A 15,422-nucleotide genomic window follows, 5' to 3' on the forward strand; every position below is an offset into this window, starting at 1 on the left:
CTGTATTTCAGTGTGCTCCTCTGCACCCCTGTCTGTGTGCGCGTGCATTTGTGGATTTGTGCGTGGGCTCGCGGTTTGTTGTGCGTGCCTAACCTCCTCGTGCGTGTGCCGTGCAGTACGTGTGTGTTGGTGTGTGCCGCTACCTGTGGATGTGCAGCCGCGCATCTTCTGGGGGTGAGCGGTGTGTGTACACGTGTGTGCTCGTGGGTGCTTCCGTGTGCCCAGGTGTGTTGGGAAGGGCGCGTCTGTCTTTTCTAGGGTGTTTGTGTGCGTATTTACGGCACTGCAAAGGTTTCATGGCATAGCCTACTTGTCCCTAGAGCACACCTGCAGGAACGTAGGGAAGCCCAGTACAGCTCCTAGACACTGAAACCTCTGCTCCCCCAGGCTCTGGGCTCGTTTCCTACTGGGGACGTGCTGGGTGAGAGGCTGTCCTGGCCGAGCATAGCAGCGCAGGGATGGAGAGGGCCTCCTGCACCCGGTGACATTCTCCATTGTGAATGTCTCCAAGGGCCATCTCTCACTGAGAAAGGCAGGTCTTGTACCTGGCTGCTTTTCCTCTCTTACTGTCCCCATCCCATCAGGACTGCCACCCTTGCTGGCAAGCTGGCTCTTGTCTGAGTCCCCTGCACTGTCAGTTGTACCATTATGGCAGCGCTGCTCTGAAAAGGAGCCTGGCTCCAAGGAGCTGGCGATGCAAAGATGTCCCCAGTGCGAGGAGGGGTCCCCAGTGCAAGCAGGGATCCCCAGCCGCAGTGAGAGGTCACTGCCTGTGGTTAAGAAGATGTCCCCAGGCAATCACACAAGAGGAAGGTGGTCACCACCTGGCTAGGGTAGGGCAGGCTGGAGTGCTGGCTGCTTCCAGCAAGCTGGGCACGCGGCCTGAAAGCTTCAGGGCAGCTGTGAGGCTGCTGGAGCTGGTCCATCACCAGCCTGATGCCTTCTGAAGGGGCAGAAGTACAGTCTTAGTCCCATTTCCAGCCCCTGCCAGCACCAGAGGGATGCTGGAGGGCTGGGGATAAAGCAGGAGCCCAGCCTGTAGCCCTGAGGATGGCATTTCCTTCTCCCTGGGATTCCCAAATTAAATCCAGGGTGGGTGCTTCACCGGGGGGGCAGTTGGGAGGCCGATCCCTCACTGTCCCCCATTGTAGGCGGGAGCGTCGCCGGCGGCACCACATGTCGGTGTGGGAGCAGCGCACCAGCCAGCTGCGCCGGCACATGCAGATGTCCAGCCAGGAGGGCATCAACAAGGATGAGCCGCCCCTCATCAACCCCCATGCCAGCATCTTCCGCAGGAAGAAACCGGGCGATGGCGTTGCCCTGGAGAAATGCACCGAGGAGCAGGGCGGCAAGGGCGAGCGGCCACCGGCTGAGGGACCTGAGCAGCCAGCCCCGGGAGCCAACCCTGGTGGTGGTGAGGACAGGAGGAGCCCATCACCCCGGGCCAAGCGAGACAAGGAGCCGTGGCACCAGAAATCATGCCATGGGAACTGTGAGCCAGGCGAGCAGGATGGGGCAGGAGGCAGCATTGAGGATAGGGCCAGGATGAGGCAAAGCCAGCGGCGCAGCCGGCACCGCAGAGCCCGGATGGAGGGGAAGGAGCCGGCTGGTGCCCTGGGGAGCCGCTCGGCCAGCCAGGAGATGGGTCTGGAGGAGGCCAGCCCCACGGAGGGGATGCAGGATGGGGACCGGCGTGGGGACGTGGCTGCAGCGGAGGCACTGATTCAGGGGGAGCCAGAGGCGAGCGGAGAGTCCATCAGGTTGGTACCTGGGGAGGGCATCTTGCAGTTCCCACAGATCCTTCCTTGTCCTCTCCCCTTATCTCCTTGCACCTTTTTCTCTCCCACATCCATCCCGCAGGACAAACGGGGTCCCTGCTGGCAATGCAGAACTCGTTGGGACCGCTGAGGAGGGGAGTGCCCAGCGAGGGGGACCTGAGCCCCCCCAGGGGAAGACAGGCAGCCTGATGGAACAGGACTGTAGCAACCTGGACACCAGTGAGCAAGCACTGCTAGAGGCCAGCCACACCGTCAGCCGGAGCGAGCCCGACCTCTCCTCCATCACCCCCAACACTGAGAAGGCCACGGAGAGCACCACCATCATGATCGATGTCCACGACTCCACTGTGGTACAGAGTGAGGACCCTCTCTCTTTCCTGAGCCCCTCTCCCAGCCCTCAGGGACCCTGTGGGGATGGAAAGCCACTTGCACTGCTTTTCCTATCTGTATCCATCAACTGGGGGGCTTTTCTTGCTGCTCCTTGCAGCACCTCTCTTTGGCACCTCAGTTGTGCAGGAAGCCTGAAGGCAATGCTGATGTTCCACTATCCCCTGGGGAGCTTCTCCCTTTTTCACCTCCTTCCCACCTGCCCCTTCGCCTGATCCCTCCTTCCCCCTTCCTCTCTGCCTGGAGAAAACACTGGCATCCCCTGTTTTTCCTAACACATCCGCAGACTCGGCCCAGCTCGCTGTGCTCAAACCCCTTAACAGCATCCTTGCTGTCAAGGTGAGCCGCATTTAACGGTGTTATTAATTAAACAGCACTGCAAAAGCTGGCCTTGTTAAAACCCCTTTCGTCTGCTTCATCCTGGCAGCTCGTGTCTTTTATTCCCTTCTGATCCCTCTCCCCATAACAGCGTGGGGATGCAAAGCTGAAACTGGGGGGGGGGCAGTTTGCAGATGCTTGGGTGGCAGGGACACCCCAGGGTGCTGTCTGGGTGCAAGGCCAGGCAAAGGCTCTTGCTTTCCTGCAGTTAGCAACAAGACAGATGGCGAAGCCAGCCCCTTAAAGGAGGCTGAGAGCAAAGAGGACGAGGAGGAGATGGAGAAGAAGAAGCGGAAGAAGGAAAAAAGTGAGACGGGCAAAGCGATGGTGCCGCACAGCTCCATGTTCATCTTCAGCACCACAAACCCGTGAGACATTTTTTGGACTGTAGGAGCCTGGGGCTGGGGAGGGCTGCAAGGGGAAGGACACCTAGACATCAATGAAAACAGGGGATCCCCTTGGGAAGGGGGTTGGATATCTCCCAAACAGCCTGGCTAACCAGCCACGGTGTTTCTGAAGCCCCAGCAGCGCTCTCCCTCTGCCAGCCACGCTCATGGCTTTCTCTCCTGACTGCTGGTTGCTGGCTGTTTTATTTTTATTCAATGCTTGTTACATTTTTCCGCAGTTTTCTGCTCCCCTGTAGCTCTTGCCCAGCTCCAGCAACCTGGAAGAATAAGCACCCCAGTTTCTCAGGGACTGTCCCTGGCTGGCTGTGGGGTGTCTGGGGGGCTGGGACAGCTGAGCAAAGGGGTCAGCAAGCTCAAACCACCCTTGGGCTTCCTCGTTTTGCTCCTCGGACTTGGCTGCCCATCTTTCTGCCGTGGAAGGCAGTGACATGGGGTGGGTTTTGCATGTGGGCCATGCCTGGGGCATGCCAGGGGCTCACAGATTGGGGTGCGGGCTGTCTCCCCGCAGGGTGCGGAGGGCTTGCCACTACATTGTGAACCTGCGTTACTTCGAGATGTGCATCCTCCTGGTGATCGCCGCCAGCAGCATCGCCCTCGCGGCGGAGGATCCCGTCCTCACCAACTCCGACCGCAATAAAGTGATTGCAAACCTCCCCTGCTCCCCCCATCCCACAGGCAATGCAGGCAGAGGTCCCGTAGGATTTTAGCTTCCGTGGTGGGGGGCACATGTGGGACATGGATCAGGACAGCCAGCGGCAGCACCTGCACCATGGGGCCTGAGTTCTTCCCCATCACCTTCCTTTATAAACCCTGGCAATCGCTCTCAGCCTCCCACACGCAGGGTTTAGAGCCTGGGGAGCGGACCAGGGCACCTTGTCGACAGCCAAGTGGCTTAAACTGGGGAGATGCTGATGTGCACAGGCACTGGTCCAGGGAGGGGGGGGTGGGGGGAGGGGCGGGGCACGATTCTGGCTCGCAGCATGATTTCAGAGCCACTTGCACCATGCAGAGGAAATATTTCCCTCCTGCCTGCACAGGCAGGGTTTATGGCTGTCCTGAACTCTGAGGGAACAGGCTGGGTTTGGGCAAGGAAACCAACCCTCCATCTGCGCCTGAGCCAGGCGAGCCCCAGTGTGGGGTGGTAACTGGGTCTGGGTGGGTACAAGCGAGCCCGTTTGCTTGGCGGCAGCTACAGAGCACCTGTGCCCAATCTCTGCAGGTCCTGAGGTATTTTGACTATGTCTTCACTGGCGTCTTCACCTTTGAGATGGTTATCAAGGTAAGAGACCTTGCAGGCTGGCTGCACTGTGCCGAGTCCTGCAGCATCCTCACAGCGGGGGGGGAAACAGCTCAGTTTTTTTGGTTCTGGTCCTAAATTTGGATGATGGAGACCTTAAAGCCCGCTTCTTAGCAGTGGGACTTGAGAGTGCTCAGCACCACTTCTACCAGCCTCCAGGCTTCCACAAAACATGGCGGTCCTTGATGCATACTCAGGGCACAGGGACAGGTCTGCTGCTCCCCAGGGGACAGTGTCCCTGTCCTTCAGCACGTCCCGCCTGCGGCTGCCTCCACTTGATGACCGAGGTGCTCATTCCCTGCTTGTTTTTCTCACTGTTTTTTCCTCTCCAGATGATTGATCAGGGCTTGATCCTGCAGGATGGCTCCTACTTCCGAGACCTGTGGAACATCCTGGATTTTATCGTGGTGGTGGGAGCACTGGTGGCCTTTGCCTTGGCGTAAGTGGCTGTTGTCCTTGTTAGCTCCTTGCCTTCCTTTGGTCAGGGTGGGAGGAGAATGCAAGTGTGTGATAGCTACTAGACCTTGATTATTTTTTTTAATTATTCCTCTACACCTTTCTGCTCTGTTTCTGGGATGGCTCCTGGCAGCGGTGCGTGGCTGCTCCAGAGATGTATTTCTTCTTGTTTGTCAAATGCTGGGTGAGCAAGCAGGAGGGAGGCAAGGCAAGCTGGAGATACTAGGAAGAGGTTGGTGGTGAAAGTGGACTTGAAAGAGGGCAGAAGGAGCTGTTAGAGAGGGAAAAACACCTAAGGGTGTCAGATCTGGAGTTATATACCTGCTATACATCCTGGAGTGCACAAAGAAAGCCAAAGCAGCAGCCTGTCAGGTGGAGCTGCCCTCTAAACATGTTTGTGCTGGAAATGGTACCCCAGCTGGTGATTTACCTCTGCTCTGAGGGGGAGCATTGCCCTGGAGCCGTGCATGGATGGGGATGTGGCTGGTGGGGTTTACACCGCATACTCTGCAGCATCGTGACGAGGGCAGGGTGCTGCATGCTCGCTCTGCTGCGTGTCCCTGCTGAGCATCTCCTTGAAGCTGGGTTCCAGTACCGAGCTTGTAGCATCTGCGGGTCCTCCTTTGCAGGGTGGCTTGAGGTCTGTGGTGCCCACGCCATGGAGGGCAGGAGCATCCAGGGATGAGTTTCATGCTGCTCTGCCCTCCGCCGTGCTGCCGGTTGGGGCAGGTGGTACAGTGCGAGCGCAGGGAGGGACACGCTGGTACCCAGAGAGTGGGTGCTAAGGCGATGCCTGCAGGCAAGGCACACCCCCTGGTCCCCAGGGCCGTGGTGCCTGAGGAGGGGGAGCAGAAGGGAGGAGAGGCTCATGCTCCTTTGTCACACTGTTGATTTCTCTTTGTGCCTTTGACACTGGTGGTGGTGGTGTTAGCGCTGGTGAGAGGGGAGGGCCTGGCAGCCCCCCAGACCGGAGCCCTGTCCTTGTCCACAGCTCAGGCACCACGTGAGGCTTTTGGAGTGGCTGAGTCTGAGCCCCAAGGTTATTTGATGGATTACAACCCTCCCATCTCGCTCCAGGCCAGCCGGCAGCTCCTTCCCCTTGCTCTCACCCACTTGCACCCTCCCTGGCTTGCTGCTTTTGCCTTCCTCACCCTCCTCACCCACTTCTTACACCTAGTGCTTTCAGCCACTGCTCTCTTCTTGGGAAGGGCACTGGAGAATTCAGCTCACAGTGCAGGGATGACCCAGCCCCTGGGCAAGGCAGGGGGCTGACCGCACACCCCAGCATGGGGAAGGGATGTGGTGTAGGCTTGCTGGCTGAGGACGTTGCTCTGAGCCCCCTGGGAGGCCACCCAGGCCACCACGAGGATGGATTGAATGTCCCCAGAGTCTGGCTGATCCCTCCTCTGCCAGGGCAACCCCTCAGAGGGTGTCTGAGGGAGCTCGAGGGCATCAGCAGCCTGATGATGTGCTGGGTGGTTTGAGGGGCTTTAGGAGGACAAGGGAGCCCTTTCCTTCCTTCTTTCATCCAGACTTTCTGATGGCTGAAGGAGCATAGCTCAGCCTGTTCCTGCGTGGATAGGTGTCCTCACCACTGCTAACAGTATTGTAATCGGTGTTTACTCCCCTTGCTCCCACCCCACAAAGGTGGCACCCTTCCTGGGGTGGTCCCTGAGGCTGGCAGGGTGTCCACATGCCAGCACTGAGCCTGTGGGGAACCTGCCATGTCCCTTTTAGCCCTGGTTGCCTCCTGCCTCCACCGAGGCTCCTGAGTGAAGGACAGGTCCCTTTGGGCACGGGGCAGTTGAGTTCTCGAGGGAGAGCACTCCCACCAGCTGTGGCACCGAACCCCCTCCCATGGAGAAGGCCTTTGCCTCTCCCCATATGTTTGCAGCAAGCATCTGTGTCACCTGCTGGCTCTTGTAGCCATAGCTGGGTAGATATCAAGTTGCTTCTGTTGTGGATGAGGACTCTTTATAATGTAAACCTGCAGGATTGTCCCTCTCCCCCATGTCCAATGGGGGCTCCTGCTGGAGAAGGTGATCTTATGGGCTTTGGGGGAAGGAACTGCAGCGATTTCTGATGGGTTTATACATTGTAAAGCATTTATAAGAACACCTGCCTCTCTCCCTGGCAGCCCACCACCACTATGGCCCCAGGAGCCACAGGATGATTGCCAGCTATACATGTCCCAACCTGCCACCCTCCCTCCCTTCCCTCCCTCCTGGTCTCGAGAGGAAAACTCTGGTGGTGATGTTTGAATCCGTCTCCTTTTCTTCTTCCTCCATGAGCTATTTGATGTAGGGATGGGGGAGGGGCGAGTGTCCTCCCTCTCCCTTTCCTTGCCTCCACGGCACTGGGTGGGCAAAGCAATGCCCATGGAGTGGCTGTGGAGATGACATGGCTGAGAGTGGCTGGAGACCAGGTCCAGCGCTTCCCAGTAGAAGTGGTGCTGGGACGTGCCATGCCGTTCAGGTTTTCTGCCCCTTTTGCCTCCCCCATAGCAGTTTGGTTTTCCCGTGGGGGTCCTGGATAGCTGTGGGCACAGCTGCAGGTCTCTGAGCTGGTCCAGCAGTGCCACCATCATCTGCTGCCTATCGGTGCCACATCGAAATCACCAGTAAGCAAGTGGCCACCCATAAAGCCGTGTCTTCGTGTGCCATTGCAGCTTGTCCGCTGCCGCCTCAGAGCCTGTGCATCCCAAGCGAGAGGCTGTCTCGACTATCTGTAGCTCTCCACGTGGAAAGCTAATACATCAGTTCAAATGCAGCCTAAATAAAAAGCCCAACATAAAACCATAAATCTCCAAAGAATTCAAATTAAATTAGCGGAAATAACCAGAACCATAACTGAAGACGCTGCTCGCTTTTGCCTCCCATGGCACCCGAGGAGGAGGCATCGTGCAGACGAGCGGTGCTCGCTTGCGGCTTTGTGGAGCTGCCGAGAGGCGGTGATGCCTGCGGGCTTGCAGCAGTGGGAAGGTCTGAGTGGTGGAAAAGTTGGTGGAAAGGTTGAGCATCCAGTGCATAGTGTTCGTCATCTTACCTGGTGAGCAAGGGCAGGTGTTTCTCCACCCAGAGGTACTCGGCAGAGGTGCTTTCTTTGCTGAGCAGCATCTCCTTGTGCCTGTGGGTACCAGTGTCTGGAAGGAAGAGGGACCCCTACATACTGCAAAATAACCTGGTGTGAGGCTGGTCAGGACAGAGGTCTGATATTCCACTGCAGAAGTGCTGCAGGATTAAACTATCACCTTTTCAAGACACCTTCCACCTGTTTCACTAACATGGAGCCAGGGCCTGGGGTGGTTTTTATGGTTTTTAAGAAATATTTTACTTCATAGGCTTTTCCCCCAGTGCTGAGCACTCTGTGTGCATGTGGCAGGGACTCAGCTCAAGCAAGGATGGAGGTTTGGTTACAGCTAGGGACCTTGTAGACCACCTTGGGTTGTCCAAGCGGGCACCCTGCTGGGGTGCAGGAGATCCCACGCTGTGGCTCAGGCTCTTAATCAGTGGATTTCTTGATGGAGGTGATTTAACAGAGTTAGCCTGTTTGGATGAGAACTAGTATGGCCTTGCAGGTAGGTTCCCTGAGAGGCACCTGCTTTTGGCTGGTTGGGGCCAAGCCTCGAGGTCCCTCCCCAGCTCCTGGCCGAGGAGGACCATGCACCTGCCTGTTCTTGTCCTGCTCTCCATGGGTTCCTCTTGCAGCTGAGGTTTCAGTACGTGCCCCCTCCCAAAACCTCAGGTGGGGAGGGCAGGGGCTCCTGGCTTGCTGGATGAGTCCCTCCCTGGAGATCAGTCCATCCTGGAGGACACAACATGATCTACTCACTGTGCCTTTCAGCCTAGGTGTGGGATGGTGAAGGGCTGCTGCGGTGTCCCCGCACCTGAGAGGGGGTGGTTGTCCCTGTGCAGCTCCCCTGATGCTTTTCTTACCTTTTTCCTCTCTTCTCTCTTTTTCTCTGCGTTGGTGCTGTTTGGTGGCTGCCGGGCTGGATCACCGACAGAAATGCTTTGGGGTAACTATACCGGTCGGGTTGCTGTGGGGTGCCACCCTGGGGAGCACGGGGGGATGGGTGCTGGCGGGTGTCAGCCTGTCTGACACCTGTGCTGACCCTTAGCTGCATTTGCAGAGACTGGAGTACGCTGCTCTGCCTGCACCCCTGGATTGCCCCAGGGGTGCTTTGAAGGTGGTGTGCTCCAGGAAAGTGCAGGCGGGATTTTGTTTGCAAAGCAATGCAATTCCTTGCCTTGGGAGGAGGGTGCTTTCATGGCAGATTTCAGCGTCTGTGCAGACAGTGTGCAGCACACTCGAGGGGAGCAGGGCACGGGGAAAGCAGCGTCCACCACAGAGCCAAAGGCTCTGTCCCTGCAGGGGCTTTGCCTGCGCTGAAGCGCTGCAGGGACTTCAGCCCTGATGCCCGCTGAGGGCAGGGGATGTGGCTCATGCCACGCGCAGGGGGCTGAGGAGAGCTCAGCCTGGGCCACAGACACGGCGAGACTTTCCTCCAGGCATTACCCAGCCCTATATTCCATATCTGTGTTGGATCCCAAGCAAATCCACAGGAGGTTTCCTGAGGTCTGAAGAGTCCCTCTTCAGCAGCTGTAAACCACTACAGCTGAGTTGTCCTTGGTGGCAGCTTGCACAGCTGAGCACCCTCAAATCCTCACCCCAATTTGGATGCTCCAGCCAATTACCCAGGCCCTGATACGGAGCAAAACAAGAGACAAGAGGTACAAAGTGAGTTGCAGGGCTGTTTGTGTAGTTGCTTCCCATGCGTTTGTGGGGCTGTGGTCCTAGGGAGGACTATTAATTAGTGGGTTTGTTTACATCTCTTAATCACTAAGCCCATTATTGTGCTCCTTGTTGCATTAACCCTCACAAAGGAGTGGTGTAATCTGGAGCATCTGTTGTTGGTAAGGAATTTCCTTGACTTTTTTGAACTTGCCTGGTGGATCCAAACTGTGCCACCTTCACCAGGACCTGTCTGCTCCATCCTGGGATTCAGCCCATAGGCTTTAGATAAAAGACAAGAAAAACCCCCGTGTATTGTGGTTGGGATCAATTATTGTATTCAAGAAATGAAGGTTGTGAGGGGGCTTTACTAAATAATTCTTTCTGGTAAGCTGTGGCTCCCTTAGCTGACTTGGGATGGAGGCAAGTCAGCCCTGATCTGGAGTGGGAAGGGAGGGCTGAGGAGCTACATGAGAGATAGAGGACCAGGCTGACCATGGTGGGTAGCACTATGGAATAAGGCAGAAAGCTGCAAGAGACAGCATTTGTGTGAACAAACCAAGCACTGAGCAGGTGCTTTGCATTCCCTAGGTGAATGTAAAGACCATGAACCTCAAGACTAAACCAGGATGGAAAACCCTTTGTGAGACACCTACATGTAGACCCCATTGAGTGCATCTGCCTCATTTTATTATTAATTTCTTTCAACTGGCAGGAGCAGTACTAAGCACTTGGCAATGGTGGGACTGTCTGCAAGCCCCATCTGCAAATGGCATATGCCTGCAGGAGGGAAACAAACTTCTTGGCCTGTCGAGGGGCTTGTCCTGGGGACATGGGGGTGGGCAACTGCCCTTGCTCAGGCAGAGCATTGCATCACCGGCCCCAGCCCTGGCACCGCGCTGCTTCCCACAGCAAGGGATTTGTTGAGGTCATTGCTCCCCAGCAGAGGGGAAAGATGCTAATCCCAAGGAGAGGAAGGTGCTAATCCCAAGGAGAGGAAGGTGCTAATCCCGAGGAGGATTGCTTTATTTTTCATCTCCGCCAGCTGTCAGCGCGTGTGTTGGAGGAGACTCATTTAGGTGGGCTGAGCACTCAGCAGCCACATGTTTGTGGCCTTCTTGTTTCCATCCTCACAACATGCTGGGGGGATTGCCAGCAGTTAAAACCCTCAGAGCACCCCAGGTGAAGCACCTGGAAGCCCTGGGTCTTCAAGGTTATTGTCTCTCCTTTTCATTTTTGGGTGTGTGCGCCTCCCTCTGACGCGGTAGGACCAACAAGGGCCGGGATATCAAGACCATCAAGTCTCTCCGTGTGCTACGGGTCCTGAGGCCCCTGAAAACCATCAAGCGACTGCCCAAGCTGAAGGTAATGATCCCCCATCTCCTGCCTTACATCTGTCTTCTCCAGTTGAACTGGTGGGTGCAGGAACCACATGCATCGATTAGCTCGTGAGTGATGAACGAGTAGTTTCCCAAGCATTTGCTGTGTTTTGGGAGCCCGGTTTTCAAACACAGTGTCCTTCAGGCTGCTTCATACCTGGAGGTGCAGAGAGTTACTAAAAGCAAGCCTGGATCTCTGCAAGGTGTCAGTTCCTCTGCCAGGGCAAGTGGGGCTGGAGTGGGCACGAGGCAGCAAAGCCCGGATGCTCTCCTGATAAAACAGGCTGTCCTGGCTTTGGGAGAGCTCAAATCTCTTTCCGAAGTTCATAATCTTTCCCACCAGAGCAGCTTGCTCAATTTGGGATTTTGTGTGCTGTGCTGTCACGGTGTTGCACTAGACAGGGATTTCCCATCTCAGCAGAGAGATTATTTATGCAGCATGGGTAGGATTATGGAATTCCCTACCCTTGCTGGCGTATAGAATCAGAAAGGAGTAAGAGACTGAGGAAGCCCTGTTTTTTAATTAGAAGAGGTTATTTGGCTGATGGATGAGATCCAGAGTGGCAACCCAGAGACAGGGGGTTTGACCCCAGCTTCTCTTCCTGGTCAGCTCATGTCAGTTCATTCCTGGACACCTCTGTATCCACCATGATGCAGGCAAGGATAAGGACATTCCTCTCTTTCTTAAAGTGCTGTGAGAGCTGCTGAGAGCACAGCCTGGGGAGGTGCTGCTATTGCAGGCAGAGGCATTTGCTCTGCCTTGTTATTCAGGGTGATGCAAAACAATGAAGCATTTACTAATTGGTCTTGAGTGCTGTTAATGGCATCACTGGGGTGGTCGCCTGTCGGTTGCAGAGAACATTGAGGGTATAAATATCCATCTCTGCTGCTGTCTCAGGGGCCGCTCGGTGTCTATGCATGTGCTGGGGATAGTCCGGGTATTAAATTCGTGCATAAAAAAGCTCTTTGCCTGGGAGAAGGCCCAGGTCCTTCCTCCTTTCCCCGCCAGAAGTGGAAAATGTCTCTCCACACGGTAGTCTGGTCCTGGTCCTGCCCCTTGCCAAGACTAGGGGTTCCCCGAGGTGAGCTATGCCCTCTCCTGCAGGCTGTCTTCGACTGTGTCGTGACTTCCCTCAAAAATGTCTTCAACATCCTCATCGTCTACAAGCTCTTCATGTTCATCTTTGCTGTCATCGCCGTCCAGCTCTTCAAGGGGAAGTTTTTCTACTGCACTGACAGCTCTAAGGACACGGAGAAGGACTGCATGTAGGTGCCCTGTTCAGTAGGTCTGATGCTGCTGACACCTCTGGCAAAGGCAGGGTGCTGGGTAAAGTCTTCTGTGATTCATAGTCAAGTCCTTGGTCACGACTCGCTCTTGGCCATAGTCTCTTGGGGTGGATGGCATGGGCTGAGCCCCATCCACATTGCTGTGTCAGCGCTGTGCATCTTTGCATGGGATGCAGAATGCAGGGCCCTGTATTTTGCTCCTGTTCTCTTCCCTCCTTCTCTCTTCCCTTTTGCTTTTCCCTTCTCTACTTCGCCACGGTTGTTATTCAGCCTCTCCCTATTTCTCCCTCCAGCCCCATAGGAGTAGAGGTGCCCCTCCCCCCCCCACACACATGCTGCCCCAAGGCTTTAAAGCCTCCCTCTCATAGCCGGGCAGCGTAAAAAGCAAGGTCACTGCTCTGTCCCAACCTTGCAGAGGGAACTACGTGGACCATGAGAAGAACAAGATGGAGGTGAAGTGCCGGGAATGGAAACGCCATGAGTTTCACTACGACAATATCATCTGGGCTTTGCTCACCCTGTTCACAGTCTCCACCGGCGAGGGTTGGCCCCAGTGAGTATTCTGTTCTGTCTGCCCCCTTGAATGGGGCTGATGACATCCCCATTGGGGTGGCTGGGTTCATAACTGGCTACACCCAGGCAGGACTGAGAAAGGATCTGCTGGGCAGGGAGCGGGAGAGAAAAGACAAGAAACTACATCAGGACAAAAGAGCTTTTAGTCCCCATATGAGGCTGGGGCCGTGGCTAGGGTTAGCTTCTTCCTTAGGGAGTGAATGATGAATAATCCCTTCACCTGTGTGGCCCCGAGCTATATTTTAGGTCAATTTTAGAGATGACCATAGGGCTAGACCTCTCTCCATGCTCATGTGAGCTTGGGCAATTTTTTTCTCTGTGTGTAGAGCACAGGAAAATCCATTTTCCACCAGGGGCACAGGAAAAGCACCATAAAACAAGTTGTAGCTACTTAGAAGGGTTGTCCTTGTAAAGCGGATTATGGCAGAGCTTTATCCTCGTTGTTACAAGCGTGGACAGACAAGGCTGGCTGTACCAAGTGGGTCCCGTGAGAGGTGCTGCGTGGTGGCAGTCCTGATGGGCATATCTCTGGTTGCTTTTCTTCACCTGTCTGCCCACAGGGTGCTGCAGCATTCGGTGGACGTAACTGAGGAGGACCGCGGCCCTAGCCGCAGCAACCGCATGGAGATGTCCATTTTTTATGTCGTCTATTTTGTGGTCTTTCCTTTCTTCTTTGTCAACATTTTTGTGGCTCTCATCATCATTACGTTCCAAGAGCAAGGAGACAAAATGATGGAGGAGTGCAGTCTGGAGAAGAACGAGGTACAGTCTGGGGAGGGGGAAAGAGAATGTTTCCGTGGGTTTTCTGTGAGTTTGCGAGCTTGGAGCTCCTTAGGTGTTGAAAAGGTGTAAGAAAGCCATGAGCCACCTGCCTGCCCAGTGCATGAAGGAAAGAAGTGTGGCAACCACTGCTCCCCACGTTACCATCGGCCGGGGTCTGATGCATGTTGTTTTGTTCCAGAGGGCCTGTATCGATTTTGCCATCAGTGCCAAGCCCCTCACGCGGTACATGCCCCAGAACCGGCACACCTTCCAGTACCGGGTCTGGCACTTTGTGGTCTCCCCATCCTTCGAGTACACCATCATGGCCATGATAGCGTTGAACACCGTGGTGCTGATGATGAAGGTGAGCCGGTCAGAGTGAGCCTGTCCTGTTTGGGCCAGTGGGGAGAAAGAGGATCGCTCAGGATGAGACCAGAGAGTATTTTGGTTGTTTCTAGAAGATGCTTTGAGGCAGTCTGAGCATGTATTCCCTTGGCACACTCACTTGAAATACCCTGTGCCCCAAACTAGAGGCAAGACCTTCTGTAAATGAGGTGACCTAAACGGTCTGGACCTCTTCACTACTGCAGAAAGATCTGGGTTTACTCTGCGCTTCCTTCTTACAAGGAGCGGCAGCTGTCCTGGGAGAGGGGTGGAGAGAGGGAGCAGGAGATGATCTTGAGGCACCCAGGGCAAGGAACATGGACCACTGCAGGTCTTCCCTGGGACAGTCATCAGCCAAAAGGCTGGCAGGCCCCCTTCTGGCTAGCAATGTTTCTCTTTTTCCATCAGTACTACTCTGCTCCATACACCTACGAGCTGGCCCTGAAGTACCTGAACATCGCGTTCACCATGGTGTTCTCCTTGGAGTGCGTCCTCAAGATCATCGCTTTCGGCTTCCTGGTGAGTGGCTGCTCCTGTTATTGACGAGGGTGTTAATTTGGACTTTGGCAGCACACAGATCACAGAGGGAAGGTGTTAATAATGTGAGGCTGTTGCTATTTATTTTGGGTTCCAGCCTGAGAGCTGCTTTTAGGTTGGAATTACTTCTTCAGTTCTCATTAAACTTCCCGCTTCTGGATGCTGGTGGGGGAAGCCACACCAGTGCCTTTCTTTTTGCCTTGTTCCTGTGGCACTTTGGTGCCTGGACCATGTATGTACTGTGCAGCAGCTCTGCTAAGGCCAACTGCTGCTGCAGTCCCTTGTCCCTTGGAGCCACGAGATGCTGGTGCATTGCTGTCCTTGGGTTGCACCAGTTGGACCATACCCAACCAGCAGTGAGCTCCTTGCCTAATTCACAGCAAGTCCCCAGCTGCTCATTTAAGATTTGAAGTCACAGACTGCCTTTTCTTCAGCTACTCTTTGCTGCTTATGAGCAGCTGTTGGATTTGCTCTTTTATAGTGTCTTTCCTGTCTCTAACCCATACTGGGAGACGAGGTCCACCAGCAGGAGGGTTTCTAGCCATCCTCCCTGCTCCCAGCAGTAGTCAAGTCTGGTCTTGCACCAGCTGCTGTGCAGTCAGCAGGGGCTAAGGTGGGTCTGGGTGCCCATGAAGAGGAAGGCAAAGCAGCCTCGTGGCTGTGAGGGTCGGCGTGATTTGCTGTTGAAGCCTGACCAGGGCTGCCTGTGGCTGCTTTTCCCATTCCTGTTCACCAGGGTGGCCTGTGGGATGCGTGAGTCATCTCCCAGGAGAAGCTGCTTGCCGCAGACATGCTCCGGTCTGCCACCATCTCAGACGCAGGACGATGCTCCTGACCGTGGCTGCATACAAATGGGTGGCAAGTTCTCTGCAGCCGCTGCCGTTGTCCATGAGCAGCCTTGGCCTGTGGCCCAGCGCCCTTCAGACCTGCCATCCCTGAGCTCAAATCAATGTTGCCTCTCTCCTTCTTTTGGCAGAACTATTTCCGGGACACCTGGAACATCTTTGACTTCATCACCGTCATTGGCAGCATTACGGAGATCATCCTGACGGACACCAAGGTG

At 55.4% G+C, this 15,422-nt stretch overlaps 1 protein-coding gene across 1 annotated transcript in view; it reads left to right on the forward strand.

The window, feature by feature from the left end:
- Window positions 1–15,422, forward strand: part of CACNA1E (calcium voltage-gated channel subunit alpha1 E) — a 147,556-nt gene that overhangs the window by 111,709 nt on the left and 20,425 nt on the right. The window contains 14 exon segments of the mRNA XM_040611360.1: window positions 1,152–1,760; window positions 1,861–2,135; window positions 2,752–2,911; window positions 3,459–3,588; window positions 4,170–4,229; window positions 4,580–4,686; window positions 8,710–8,721; window positions 10,706–10,802; window positions 11,922–12,082; window positions 12,519–12,656; window positions 13,237–13,438; window positions 13,638–13,802; window positions 14,231–14,341; window positions 15,336–15,419. Of these exon segments, the coding sequence (XP_040467294.1) occupies window positions 1,152–1,760; window positions 1,861–2,135; window positions 2,752–2,911; window positions 3,459–3,588; window positions 4,170–4,229; window positions 4,580–4,686; window positions 8,710–8,721; window positions 10,706–10,802; window positions 11,922–12,082; window positions 12,519–12,656; window positions 13,237–13,438; window positions 13,638–13,802; window positions 14,231–14,341; window positions 15,336–15,419 (2,311 nt within the window).

The sequence above is a fragment of the Falco naumanni genome, chromosome 11 (assembly GCF_017639655.2).
Source record: "Falco naumanni isolate bFalNau1 chromosome 11, bFalNau1.pat, whole genome shotgun sequence".
NCBI classification, from domain to species: domain Eukaryota; kingdom Metazoa; phylum Chordata; class Aves; order Falconiformes; family Falconidae; genus Falco; species Falco naumanni.